This window comes from Dipodomys ordii, unplaced genomic scaffold (assembly GCF_000151885.1).
Source record: "Dipodomys ordii isolate 6190 unplaced genomic scaffold, Dord_2.0 Scaffold6, whole genome shotgun sequence".
Classification (NCBI taxonomy): domain Eukaryota; kingdom Metazoa; phylum Chordata; class Mammalia; order Rodentia; family Heteromyidae; genus Dipodomys; species Dipodomys ordii.
This window is the reverse complement of record NW_012267222.1, coordinates 2,982,625-2,997,728: the sequence shown is the minus strand read 5'-3', so window position 1 is coordinate 2,997,728 and position 15,104 is coordinate 2,982,625. Positions and strand designations below refer to the sequence as shown.

Genomic DNA, 15,104 nt, shown 5'->3' with positions numbered 1-15,104 from the left:
CTGAGAATTGAGCTTTGAAGCCAACCTGGGAAGACAGAACTGCAAGATTTTTATCTTCACATAACCAGCAAAAATCTGGAAAAAATCTGGGCTCAAGTGGTAGAGTCCCAGCCTTGAGCAAAAAACGGGAGTGAGACCTTGAGGCCCTGGGTTCAAGCCACAGTACTGGCACCTCAAAAAAAACACAGAAAACAAAACCCAAACCACCCCCCTCTCTTCTGACAAAACAAAATGAAACCCAAGCCGAGCTACTATTTTGAAATGAAATACCTTCTGAACTCCAATCTAGAAAACAGGCACAAGTGGACAGGGTAGGAAAGGTGTGTGTGTAGGGCCCTGCCCTGCCCTGTCCTGGGTAGTCATGGAGCATTATTTTCAGTGACCTGGGGCACCTTGGGCAGGCATGTCGGATGTCCACTCTGACCCTCTAAGGTGTGGCAGGGCCCCACAGGGCTCTTCCACTCAGCCCTGAAAATAGGGCTGTTTCAGCAGTACACATAGGAGATTTTAGTGCTCAGCTCTCATTTTTTTCAGGAAGGGGATTGTACCTGCTATTTCAGTGTGTTATGTCTGTGCTGACTCTAGCGACAGATACTATTTTCAGTGTTGTTATTTATGATTTAGATAATGCTTTGGGAACAGCTGATTGTGCAGCTTTTCTTACTATAAGGAATGGCTCTCAATATGGGACCATATTATACTGCATTCCCATATGGTCTAGTTGAGACCTTGTAATAGGATTGCCAGCAGAAATTCTGAAGCCATTAGCATGCTCCCTCCCTCCCCACTTCCTCCTCCTGTGTGTAGACATTCTGGTTTATCATGCTGTTTTTTTTTTCTCTCATAAAAAATGATAGATAAGGACCTTTGGTGTGTTTTATGCACCTGTCTGTACTACCATTGCTTGGCTTTGGCTTCAGGTTTTACTCTCAGAAAGGCTGCAACAGAGAGGGGCTGGTCTGAAAATTGAAGCAGGATTCTAGGGAGCTGGATAGCACTTATGGGGTAGAGCACTGAAGGGCACGTTCAGGGAGCAACCTGTAAAGTTGTTTGTAACGGTGTGGCTCTGACCCCACATAGCATGCCAGGGGTTTGAGTGCTGAGCTGTGGGTGAGGTGCCAGCCCCAGGGCTGCCTGCTGTCAGAGATGCGAAGGGCACCACACAAGCTTTGAGAATGGCCGTGAGGTGGCTGCCGCAGCCCCTGGAGTCTGGTCAGAAACTGGCCTGAACCTAGCAGGGTTGATTCTGCTAGACAGAGCCCCCTGACATTTGTTTCCTCAGGGAATTGAACCAGCCTGCGTCTCATACATAATATTCAGCATGACCATCATACAGTCTAAAATTAATTGGCATACCAGGAACCCAGAAAATCTCCACTTGTGCTGAAAAGACTTCTAACAGACACCAACACTGAAATGACACAAATGTTGGATTATTGAAGACTTTAGAGTATAAAAGTGCTGTAGGAAATAGTAGCTAATACACTCGAAACAAATGGAAAGACAGAAAATCTTAGTAAAGAGAAGACATAAAGATGCATCAAATGGAGCTTTTAGAATTGAAAAAGTAACTGAAATAAAAAATGTACTACCTGGGCCCCATAGCAGAATGGAAAATGGCAGAAGAGTCAGTAATGCTGAGGATAAATCCAGCCTGAATCTGAGGATAAACCAGTAGAATTGCTTCAGTCTGAACTAGAGAGAAATTGATTGGAAGGCAGTGGAAGAGCTTCAGTGTTAGCCTGTGGGACAAGACCCACGAGTCTAGCATCCGTGCTAGAGAGCCTCCAGAGAAAAGCAGGGCACAGGGCAGAAAAGAAATAGTTGAAGATACAATGATTGAAAACTTGCTCAGTTTGGGAGAGGATGTCAGGGGCATACAGTCTGAGAAGGTCAGTGAACCTCAGGGAGAAATACAGACATCTGCAGCCAGACACAGCATAACTGCTGAAGACTGAAGATAAAGGAAAAGAAATCTTGAAAATAGCCAGAGAAATGGCACACTACTTACACAAAAACAGGCCGCTGATTGCAAACCACGGAGGCCAGAGGGAAAAAGAAACAGCGTCTCAAAATCACTAACAAGCCAGGTACAGTGGCTCTGGCCTGTAACCACAGCTTCGCAGGAGGTGGTGATCGGAGGATGAAGCTTTGAGACCACACTCAGGAAAAATGGTAGCAAGATCCCCATCTCAGTAAATAAAACAGGCATGGTAGTTCCTGCCTGTGACACTAGCCATTGGGAGGGAATAGGTAGAAAGATTGCCATTAAAGGCCAGCCCTGGACAAAAACCAAAACCCTGTGAAAAAAAATAAAGCAAAAAGGCCTGTGAACATAGCAAACATGAGGCCCTGAGTTCAAATTCTAGTACTGTTAAAAAACAAAACGAAAAAGTACTGGTAGCAAAAGGCCTTGGAACCCAGAATTAATTCTATGTCCAGCAGGAGCCACACAAGAATAGACACGCTACATTCTCAGACGGACTAGACTAAGAATTTATCAGCAGCAGACAGCTTCTGGAAGAATTGCTAAGGAACGAAGGGGATGGAGCACTTAGAAATGTGGAGCGGCAGGAATGGTGAACAGAATAATCTCTTCTGTTCTTGAGCTCTCTAAAATACACTGGAAGGTTGATGTACGCGTTTAACCAAGTTTTTCAGGCATGTAGCTATAAAACAGCGGTGAAACGGGGGAGAGGAAGCCTGGATGGCTTCCACGTGTAGTAATAACACAGGTCCCCCTCAGACTGATCCTTCCGTGGCCACTGAAAATAAGATACCAAGAGGCAGTTAAAACCCAATAAATGGATAAGTGAAATTATTTCAAAGAATGAAGCAAAGGAGAAGCAAAGAGAGGGCAGGAATTAATACAATAGCAGTTCTGAAGCCAAACATGCCAGTACTTCCATTAACTGTAACTTACCCCACACCCTTGTAAAGTTAGAGATGCCAGGACCGAATGAAAAACAAGGTCCAGCTGCATCCTGTCTGCCTAAATGACTTAAATATCGTGATATGGGATTAAAAGCAAAAGAGTGGGGAATGTTCCATGCAACCACTAAAAGAAAACTGGAGGGGCTACATTAAGATGACCAAAGTCAACTCTGAAGCAAAGGAAATGCCAAAATTAAATATGTGCAGACGGCACACCCGAGCAGTCTACCCTTAGGGAATGAAAGTGGAGGTTCAACAGAAAGCTGTACACCTTATTTGGTGCCAGCTGTTCCTAGTCAGCAGCCTGGAGAGAAATAGCACAGATGTTCCTGATGGCTGTGTCAATGTCCTGTGGTGCACCTAAGCGATAGAATACTGATAGAGTAGGGACCAGCCGTGATGCGGGCACTGCAGTGTGGATGAGCCCATTGCCTCACACACACACAGACACACAGACACAGACAGACACACAGACACGCACACCACACAGACACACACACACACAGACACAGACACACACACACACACAGACACACAGACACAGACAGACACACAGACACAGACACACACCACACACACACACACACAGACACACAGAAACACCACACACACATAGACACACACAGACACACACACACACAGACACACACACACAGACACACGCACACGCACACACACGCACACACAGACACACACCACACACACATGCACACACACAGACACACATGCACACACACACGCACGCACACACAGACACACCACACACATGCACACCACAGACACACGCACACACACAAACACACACACACACACAAACACACACCACACAGACACACACCGCACAGACACCACACACACACATGCACACCACAGACACACCACACACACACAGACACACACGCACACACACACACAGACACACACCACACAGACACATCACACACACACATGCACACACCACACACGCACACACACACAGACACCACACAGACACCACACACACATGTGCACACACCGCACACACGCACACACACAGACACACACCACACACACGCACGCACACACACAGACACACACACACAGACACACGCACGCACACACAGACACACACCACACAGACACACCACACACATACATGCACACACCACACACACGCACACACAGACACAGACCACACAGACACCACACACATGCACACACACGCACGCACACACAGACACACCACACACGCACACAGACACACACACAGACACACACCACACACACGCACGCACACACAGACACCACACACACATGCACACACACGCACACACACAGACACACACGCACACACAGACACACACACACGCACACACAGACACCACACACACACATGCACACACCACACACACACACACAGACACACACCACACACCACACACACACATGCACACACCACACACACACAGACACACACCACACAGACACCACACACACCACACACACACACACACACATACACACACCACACAGACACATGCACACACCACACACACGCACACACACACAGACACACCACACACACACAGACACACATACACAGACAGACACACACACACCACACAGACACCACACACACCACACACACACAGACACACAGACACAGACAGACACACAGACACTCACACCACACAGACACCACACACACCACACACACACAGACACACACCACACACACACGCACACACACACACGCACACACAGACACACACCACACAGACACACCACACACACATGCACACACCACACACACGCACACACACACAGACACACGCACGCACACACACACACCACACAGACACATGCACACACCACACACACGCACGCACACAGACACACACCACACAGACACACCACACACACATGCACACACGCGCACACACACAGACACATACCACACAGACACCACACACACATGCACACACCACACACACAGACACACACACAGACACACCACACACACACACGCACACACACAGACACACACACGCACACACACGCACACACACAGACACACACGCACAGACACGCACACACAGACACACCACACAGACACACCACACACACAGACACACACACAGACACACCACACACACACACATCCACACACCACACACACGCACACACACAAACACAACACAGACACAACACACACACATGCGCACACAACACACACAGACACACACACACAGACACACCACACACACACGCACACACACAGACACACACACGCACAGACACACTACACACACACGCACACACAGACACACACCACACACACGCGCACACACAGACACACACCCAGACACACACCACACACACACAGACACACCACACACACAGACACACACACATGCACACACACAGACACACACCACACACACAGACACACCACACACACAGACACACACACATGCACACACACAGACACACACCACACACACAGACACACCATACACACACGCGCACACAGACACACACCACACACAGACACACACCCAGACACACCACACACACACACACACACCACACACGCACGCACACACAGACACACCACACACACACATACACACGTCAGTATTAGATGTTAATTACAATAAATCAGTGTGATTAATACATTAAAATACCCTCCTGCTTGGGCACATGCTATTCTGTCATAGTTTGCTCTTCTGGGGTTTTAGTGCCACACAGCTTGTTTCCTGGAGGTGGTTTGTGGGGGGCTGGGGTTGTCCTGTGAGTCCCTGGCTGTGCTGATGAGGGGTCCATTGCAGGTGGAGCAGGTGGACCTAGGAGCCGTCCACTTTCAGTTCTCGCTGAGCACGGAGGAGCGCCTGGACACCCCCACTGAGCATGCCAACGGCCCCAAGGCGCAGGGGCGGCTCTCCAGGAAGCCACCCATGTCCCCTTCACGTAAGTGCTTCCAAGAGCGGAGGCTTCCAGCACGTAGCTTCATGTCCCCTGCTCCTCGGGAAAGTGCCTGGCCCATTCATTCTCTCCCTCACGAGGTCGCTGCTGCATGAGGCCTTCACTGAGCCCCTGGGCTGCTCTTTTGGTGGTGTGAAGATGTGTGGCCGGGCTCTTTGTCACCTGTGCTTCAGTGATGAGTAGGCTCAGTCACTTGGTCAGCCATGTGCCTGTGGATTGGTGATGCCCACGAGGGTACTTCCTGGCCAGAGGGATCTACAAGCCTGCCTGAAAGCCATGGGCTGCCAGCCCTGTCTTGTCCATTCATCTAGCTGTCTTCTCACCCTACAGCCTGTCAGACTTGGAGACTAGTGGTTTCAGAAGTCCTAACGGGGTGCAGATGGAGGGACAGCCCTTCCCTGCAGGTGGCCAGAGGCTTGTGGGTGGGGGTGAGGGGTGAGGGGTTGAGGAACGAGTGCAGATGATCAGCTTAGCATTCTGTACAGTATATGTTTAGGGCCTCCTAGTTTGGACCTGAGCTCTGACACACTTCTGGGCATTGGGGGAAAGTTACAAGGCAGTGTTCAGGAAGTCAAGGCACCAAGCCTGGGCTCTGCCATTCTGGAGTTCTGAGCACAAAGTATCCTGGTTCTGGCACTGAAAGTGATGTTCTTCACGAATCAGGTGAGATTCTTCTGGCTTGCAGATGCCGATTATGTTGAATTGGGTCCTTTGGTTCGTGGAGAGCAGCTTAGTTCTTGGGCCTAGAGCTTGATCTGCTGGCCTTGGTTCTCACGGTCTTCTGGGATTGCCTGAGGTCTGGGAGTAGGTACCAGAACTGAAGTGGCTGCTTTGAGACACACCTTGCTTGCATTCAGGGCCTGGGCACTTCCCCCAAGCTTTTTCACTCGCGGCTGGTGCTCTTCCACTGGAGCCACAGCTCTGCTGCTAGATTTTTGGTGATTAATTGGAGATAAGAATCTCACAGACTTTTCCTGAAGGGGCTGGTTTTGAACCTCGATCTTCTAGTTTTAGTTTCCTGAGTAGCTAGGATTACAGGTGTGAGCCACCAGCGCCGATTCTTTCTCATTTTCATAGAAGCAGTGAAGCCTCTTTCAGTTTTTGAATCTTGTGCTTAGCAGGTATTCTTAGGACTGTTTATCCCCTCTCCCCCATGTATATCAATGCTCCATCTTATATAAGAGGCACCGAAATGTACAGCACCCCTTGTACCTGAGGGGTTGCCAGAAAGTCGACTGGAACCCCTCACGGGGGTGGGCGGCAGGCATGCATTTCCTGTCACAGTCATTTCAGAATAAATTTCCATGTTATTTGAAATACACTTTTAGCTACTTTTATTCCTTGTTTGGTAATTTTAATACATTTGCCAGTCCCGATCGTTTCTTTTTTTTTTTAAGTCTAGTTTTAGTCAGCGCATAATGTGTGTGCGTGTGCACATGTGCGCAGTGTGATGTTTCAAACACGTGTTCATAGTGTCATGCTCTGGTCTTTTCAGCATTCATCATTTCTGCATGTGAGAGCCCGGGGAGCCCCTTGTCCAGCTTCTCTGGAGCCTGTGCTACGTTGTGGGCTGTGGTTGTTCTTGTGCAGCGGCTCCAGGCATTGCCCTCCTGCTTGGCTTGAGAAGTCCTGCTTGGTGAGAAGTCACCCAGTGCTCTGCTTCTCATATACGGCATTTGTTTTGGTGCCAGTTCTGAGACTTGAACTCCGTATCCCTGAGTTCCCTTTTGCTCAAGGCTAGTGCTCTCCCACTTTAGCCTCAGCTCCACTTCTGGCCTTTTCTGAGTAGTTTATTGGAGAAAAGATTCTCACTGACCTTTTTTTTTCCTGGATTGGCTTCAAGCCAGCATCCTCAGATCTCAGCCTTCCGGGTAGCTAGGATTACAGGCTTGAGCTACCAGCACCCGGCTATTATAGGGCCTGTTGATGAGCTGAATTCTGTCCTTACTTGGTCTGAATTCTCCTGTCTCTGCCCATCTAGTAATTTGTGACTAGATTCCAGCTAGTAGAAATTTTACCCAGTTATTGGGTACTGACCAATTTTGCACTTGAGAAGTATCTTTTTTTTTCTTTTTAACTTAGCCAGTGGTTCACTTTATGTTAATCTTTATCTTTCATTACATATAATGAGAGGTATTCTTCAGTATTGAGAATGGTTAGGTTCTTCTGGGTCTTGCTATTTAGATCTGTTGTGTGGGGCCAGATCAACCCTAGTCTGGGGGTGACAAGATGCTTTAGGCACCCACGATTGAGGAGGTGTGGTTTGCTGGTGGCAGGTGTTGGGCCGGGCCCTGTGGACACCATTTCTATTTCTTGTATTCCTTCCTTCCCCAGTGTAGGCTGTTTCCTGCTGTGCCCCCTCTTGCAGACTAGCGAGCTCCTCAGTGTTACCCTGGTCCATAGCGCTCTGTGCACCTTACCCTGTATGCTGCTCTGCCCCTCACCTGTCAGCTTCCATGATCGCCCAGACTCTCCTCTGTCTTCTCCATGGTGGTCTTTGTGCTCTGACTGGACCCTCCCTTCCCTGGCCTGTGGGCATGTTGGACTCAGGCATTGGGGCTGTCTCGGGGATGCTGGGTTTTTCTTCTTTCTCATTTGTTCCAGATGAAGAGGTCAGTCTGGTTACTGTCCCTCCCACCCTGCTGCTGAGCTTTCCTCCCTGGCTGATGGTTCGGGGCTTCAAGCCTTTCCTGACCTGGTGTTTTTTTTTTCCCCCCACTGCTCTGACTCTTGGCTTTCTAACTGGAGTGAATTTCCTTCATATACTGCACGCAGTTTCCTTTGGGATATATGCTGTTTATTTCTTTTTTGTGTGTGAAAACAGTCCATAGTCAGAGATAGCCAAGGCAGTATGGGTGAAGGGTGGCTGTGTCTGTCAGTGTGCAGGTGGCAGGACTGAATGGCGTTGGGCCGGCACGGGCACAGAGCGGGACACAGGAAGGTGACCGTGACAGCACACAGGCAGATGTGTGACTTTCCTCTCGCTGCTCTAGCAAACCACAGGCTCAGCCACTTAAAGCAGTGCAGCTTTGTACATCCTGGCTCTGGACGTCAGGAGTCAATAGTGCTCGCACAGGCTTAAAGCAGGATCTCAGCAGGGCTGCAGTGTTCCTTCCTTGCCCTTTCTGGCTTCTAGAGGCTTCCTGTATTCCAGTAGCATCTGAAGGAAAACATCAGCCAGCCATTTCAGGCCAGCTCACCCCCGCCTTCCCCCAACCAGTGGCCATCACCCAGGGGAGGGTCTTGCCATAACTCAGCCCTGCCCTCCTATAAGCCACCGTCCTGTCCTGTGGCTACCACGCAGGGGAGAGTCTTGCTTGTTTCAAACAAACCAATCACGATCTGACAACTTACCTAAGTGGCGGGGGGGGGGGGGGAGGGGGAAGGAGGAGAGAGGGAAGGGGGCAGGGTGGTGGTGGTGGTGGTGGTGGTGAGTAAAACAGCCAGACCCTAACTATGCAGTGGACAATCGGTTTCTGGGTTCCCTTGCTCTTTTGAGCAGCCTTTGCTTTCTCTTTGAAAAATAAACTCTTTGTTGCCTTATAATACTGGGTTCTCTGCTCCCAGTTTTATGTCTGTGCTGTCAGAGAACAGGAGCTTACCGCACTTGTATAGCGATCTCAGCAATCTCCCTCATCTCCATACTGCTTCCCCAGTACTTGCAATGACTGTGGGGAAACCTTGGGCCCCCAGACCGCAGGCTGACCTCCCTGCCTCAGGGTGAGCTGACACATAGTTTCTTCCTCTGGCAATGCAAATGTACACATGTGTAGGTTCTGAGGACCAGGATGCGCCCATCTTGGAGTGGGGAGCAAATATTCTGCCTACGGCAAAGAGGAAGGAAGGGCCAGCCAATCCGTGATGCTGGTGGGAATGATTGTCCACACAGGAGATAAAAAGTCCAACCTTCATTTCATATCATATACAAAACCAAACTCCAGACGGAGAAGATTAGAGAGAAAGGTTATGGAAAGAATTCCTCTAAATCAATAAGAGGAGCGGGAAGAATAATGGACAGAGGATATGAAGAGTGAATTCACCAAGAAGAAACCAGCATATCTAATAAGCGTATGAATAAGCGCTCAGTTTCGCTAGAGATGAGAGAAATGTGAAGTAAAATGAGAAGTCATTTCATTCCCCTCCTGTGGAAAATCAGCCTGTGTCAGCATGCAGGTAAACAAGGATGTGGTGAAGGAGGGACTAAACCAGTACTGGGGGAGTTGGGGCTGGGAAAAAAGTGAGATCCTAGCTCAAAAATAGTCAGAATAGCAATGTTGAAATTACTGCAGACATGGCTCAAGTGGTAGCGTGCCTGCTTAGCAAGTTCAAGTACCCAAGTTCAAACCCAGTAATGGTGGTGGTGGGAGGGAGGGGGAACACCAGCTCTTATTTTGCTTCTCTGATACCTTGTTCTGTAAGTTTCCAATTTTTTTTTTCTGTTGGTCGTGGGGCTTGAACCCTGGGTCTGGGCATGGTCCCTGAGCTCTTCAGCTCAAGACTAATGCTCTACTCTAATTTTATCTTTATTTCAAGTTAATTTACTGATTCTGTCTTCTCAATCTGTTTGTAAAAATATTGAATGTTTATCTTACTTTCCATTTGTCTTACTTAATAATAAAAACATTGTAAGCCGAATTACATATGAGATTGGGGAGGACCTTAGTTCAAGGCCAGCCCTGCCCCCCCCCAAAAAATGTTAGAAAATTCCATCTCTAAAACAAGCCAGATACGGTGGAGCATTTCTATAATTCCAGAAATGCAGGAAGCAGAGGTAGGAAGATTTGTATCCAAGGCTAGCCCTACCTAGATCAAGCCCAGGGCCTGGTGCATTCAAAATGTGAGCTGTGCAGCCAAAAAACCCTCAGCTTTTTTTTTTTTAAATCTAGAAGTATTTTTAAATGTCTGTATGTAAATATGTGTGTGTGTGTGTGTGTGTCTGTCTGTCTATCTCTACTAAACTTTTCTTGCATTTCCTTATGAAAATGCCTCCTGACCTTCAAAGCCCAGCTCAAAGAGAGGTCGTGCTCTTTCTTGATGGTGCTTTCTCTCCACAGCGGATGCTGCTGTCTCTTTCACAGTGTACCGTTCTTCATTTTTTCCTGTTCTTGAAGTATATTAGTCAGCTTTGCTATAGTAACAAATAACCCCACATCTCATGGTTTAAAGCAAGAAGGTTTGTCTCTTGCTGTCTTTAACACATTGTGCGTGGTTAGAGATGGCTGGGCTCACATGGCAGCTGGCATATTAAATACTGCTGGTCAGTGGTCGGATAAAGGGAGGCCTTAAGAAGCTTGTTTGATTAGGGAAAGCTCTGGCCCAGACATGACTGTTCCTTCTGCTGCTGTGCTGGTGAGAAGTAGCCACATGCCCACCCAGGCAAGAGGACGAAGACTGTCCTCACACTAGTAGGTGGAGAGATGCCAGAGCACCTGGCTAGTGGGGACTGCATTTTCTCATCTATACTGCCAGCCCAGTCCTGGTCTCCAGTAGAATACCATGGAGGAGTGAATCACCAGCTCTGGGTGCCAGGGTTAGAAAACCAGCCCCGAGTAGCTTGTTCTAAAAGAAGGGATGTGCTGTGTAAGGTGTGGCTGATCCTGGCCCTTGTGAGATTCCATCATTCTTGATCTGACTGTCTCTTCTACAAGCCTCACCGCTTTCAGCTTTGCTGTCTGCAAAGTTGACTTCCTGCCCATGGTTTTTCCCACCAGAGAACTTGCTTTACTCAGTTGTTCCAGTAGAGTCAAGAGAGAGACCATTGTTTTTTGTCACTGGCTTTACATCATGTGAGTAGTATGGTCAGGGCTGGGGACAGTGAGTCCTGGGTCACACAGGGCCCTGTTGTAAGGGCTGGAGGATGATTTCCCAAGGAAAGGGCATGTGTTGAGAGTGGGTGAATGGGGCTGGCTCCTGAGGGCAGTCCTGGCCTTCCCCAACTCTGCTCCACAGCAGCCGCCTCCTAGCTTTTCCTCACCATCATCAATGAGCAGATGCTGGTGGTTCTGGCCTTTGCCACATTTGAGAAGCTGGGAGTCAGTGGGCAGCGGCCTGTCCTGCAGCCAGCAGGTGGGTGTGGGCAGGGTGAGCGTTACTTCTCTTACTCTGCCCCTGGGTGAATGTGCAGAGAGAGCCATTGTCCTACGGGGTGCGCCAAGCAGCCCTTGGCTTCGTAATATGCAGAGCAGTGGGGTACACAATTTGAAGTCTTTACAAAAGATTTATCGTCTGTCCTTGGCAGAGAGGAGACTACTTTGGTTATTAGAATGATCAGAAATGGAGCGCTTGTGTAAGTGTATCATCGCAGCAGGCGCTGCGCCTGTGGGGCCCCGCACAGCCACGTGATGGAACCTGATTTCATTTGGCTGATTTAATTTGGATTTATGGCAGCATTCATGCCATGCTAATATGATCTCCTCCAGCCCAGGTTCCAGGCATTTGAAGACATTGCCTCCTAAGACCCTGTGTAAGAAACTGAAATATCCACCAGTGTTTAACTTATGATGGGAACTTTCCATACTTCAATATTTTACCAACTTATAAGGCTCCTTTGGAAATCTTAATGATATGTAGCTGTCACCTTAAGTGTGGTACTTTGGCTTTCTGCATGAATAATCCTTATTATTTTTTTCCCCCTGTAAAACTGCCAGGGAGGAGCGCCTACTGTGAGAAGAGTGTGGGAGGAGCCACTAGAGGGCGCTCAGTCTCCACCTTTTTCTTTTGGTTGTTGTTGCTAGGGATTTCCTTGACCCATATTTTGCTTTTGAACATTCTGGCAGTGCCAGAATTTTAAGTTGTTTGCTTAGTAGATCTGAAAACATCTCTGTATCAGGGGTCACTGTGAACATGCATCTGTGGTGTCTCCTGGGATCTGTGTCGGGTTAGCTTCCTGCCATGATCTGGCTGGACCTTTGGCTTGTCTAGAACATTCTGTCTGTCAGACAGTGTCCTGGCCATGCATCAGGATACATTCAGTCACCCACCATCAGGGAGACTGGAAAGCTATCCAGTGGCTTTTTGGTCACCTTTGGGACAGGAATGGAAGCTCACTATGCAGACGGTGAGGCCCATTCTGGTGACAGGGTGGTTTGAGGCATGGGCTGGGTGAGGTGGGTGACCTTGAAGGTGGTGAAGATTCTGGGAAGGTCATGGAAGCTCCCACTCTACAGGGGTCCGACCGGCCAAAACAAGCTGCTGCTGCCCTGTGGCGGCCCCTGGTCTGAGTCCATTGTCCCACTGGTGTCTCCAGGCTCTCTCTTTACCTCTTCCCAGCTTTTGTTCCTTTTCCTATTTGTATGATCAAAATCTTGGGAAGAATGACTTTGGCCCACAAATAGGAATAAAAGCCTCTCAGATGGGTTTGCTTTTCTGAATCCAGTGTCTAGCATGCCATTCAATACAGATTCATCCTTTTATTTTCTCAGGGAGGTGGCAGGAAGATACTTTTGGCCATCTTTCTTTAGATCCAGTGACCGTACCCTTTGGTGGTGGCAATGGCTCCTTCCTCCTCTCCCTGTCTATGACGTGGTCACACTGCTCCTTTGCCTGGCCCTAGGCCCAGGGCCTTTTCCTGCCTTCCCAGAGCTGCTGCTAGTTGCTAGGCAACAGTCTCCTTCTCCTGCCCTCCCTTCTCGCTCTTCCTCCAGGGCTTTGGCGCTCCCATCAGATAGCTGACCATGGGGTGGTCATTCATTGAGCCCAGCACCTGCCTCCTGGTTCTATGTCCCTCTGTAGTGGGCATCTCAGGAGGGCAGTGTGCATTCAGTGATGAAGGGTTTTAATGCTGCCTCCTGTGCAGGGCACCTCTTGCTGGATTGTTGCTCGGTGCTCTGGGGACCCTGTTCATGTGTCCTCAGGATCCAGGTTGTTATGGGGGGGTCCTCGGCACTGTCCCACCTGGGATGAGGCCTGGCAGAACCCCTTCCCTGTCCCCTCTCAGTGGTGTACTGGCATTTGTATCTTCTGTGGCCCTGGCTGAGTGCAGGTATGTGGTAAAGTGTCAGCAGTGTGGATCATTAGGAAGTTGGGACGGGGAAGGCACTATCCTTTGCCTTCCTCCTTTCCATGTTCCCTTCTTATGGCAACAGACATCGCACTGATAGACAGGCAGAGCTTCTGGGACCAATGGCCGCTCAGGGACTTCCAAGGCAGGTGATGGAGTCTCCAAGCCCCTCTTCTGAAACTCCCCTCCCCCAGCCGTGGAAACCTGACACAGAACTGAGAAGGTTGCTGGGGGACACTGCTGTCCCCTGATGGGGGACCGTGATGGAGCAGCAGAGCCACGAGCTGAGGCGATGAGCCTGCTGGAGAGTGCCACCTCTGCTTTCGGCCCTGTCCAGGGAGGGTGCCAGCTGAGGGGGCTCACGCTGGGGAGAAGCAGCTGTGGTCCACAGCGGTGGCTGTGGAGCTCGATCTTAATCCTGCGCTGATTGGGGTCAGTAGTTCAGCCAGGTGCATCTCCCGGCTCTGCAGGGCCATGGTGACAGACCTGACTGGGACACCAGCGTGACTGTGTGTAGCTAACCCTCTGCAGTGCGAAGATGCGCCGGCCCACAGGTGCCATGCACACCTGGGAGTGCTCTCCTGCACTCTCACTGTACATCTGCTCATTGCCTGGCCTCCCTCCTCCCTCCTGGCACTGCCTGGTGCACAGAATGTGCCACGTTGGCGTAAGTGCACTCTTCTGACGCTTCAGTCTTTCCTGAAGTGTTGTTCATGTGTTTGTGGCCCCGGGGACCAGTGGCTGTGGTGGAAATTGCGTGGGAGAAGCAGGGTGGCTCTTCCCGGGACACTGCTCCCTGAGCACGACGCAGCGCTGTAGGCAGTGAGCACAGTGAGCGGGGACACCGAGTCACGCTGCGCTCCTGCCTGTGTCCTCCATGCAGGCCTCACCGCCTCTCCCCCTGGTTCACAGCAGGTGTCTTTGAAAACGGCCTTTTTAGGCTACATTACTGTAAAAATCACACCCTAAGTCACAATAGGAAGAATTACCAGAAAAACCATACCACACGAAACCCAAATTTGAGACTTGGGGGAGAAGCAGCACGCGGGAAGGTTTAATGGCTTTCGATGGTGTCTCCTGGCCGGCGCGGCACCGTTGTCACTGGGAGGATGTGCGGAGGCCGGGCTCTCAGCGCCAGCTTTACTCTTAGCTCAAGATAATGGAGCCATTTCCTGCAATTTTTCCTAGTTAACCAAAATCAGCCTGC

At 49.7% G+C, this 15,104-nt stretch overlaps 1 protein-coding gene across 1 annotated transcript in view; it reads left to right on the top strand.

The window, feature by feature from the left end:
- Window positions 1-15,104, top strand: part of Nphp4 (nephronophthisis 4) — a 99,006-nt gene that overhangs the window by 46,326 nt on the left and 37,576 nt on the right. The window contains exon 11 of the mRNA XM_013031596.1: window positions 5,745-5,883. Coding sequence (XP_012887050.1) covers window positions 5,745-5,883 — 139 coding nt within the window. The remainder of the gene's footprint in view (window positions 1-5,744; window positions 5,884-15,104) is intronic.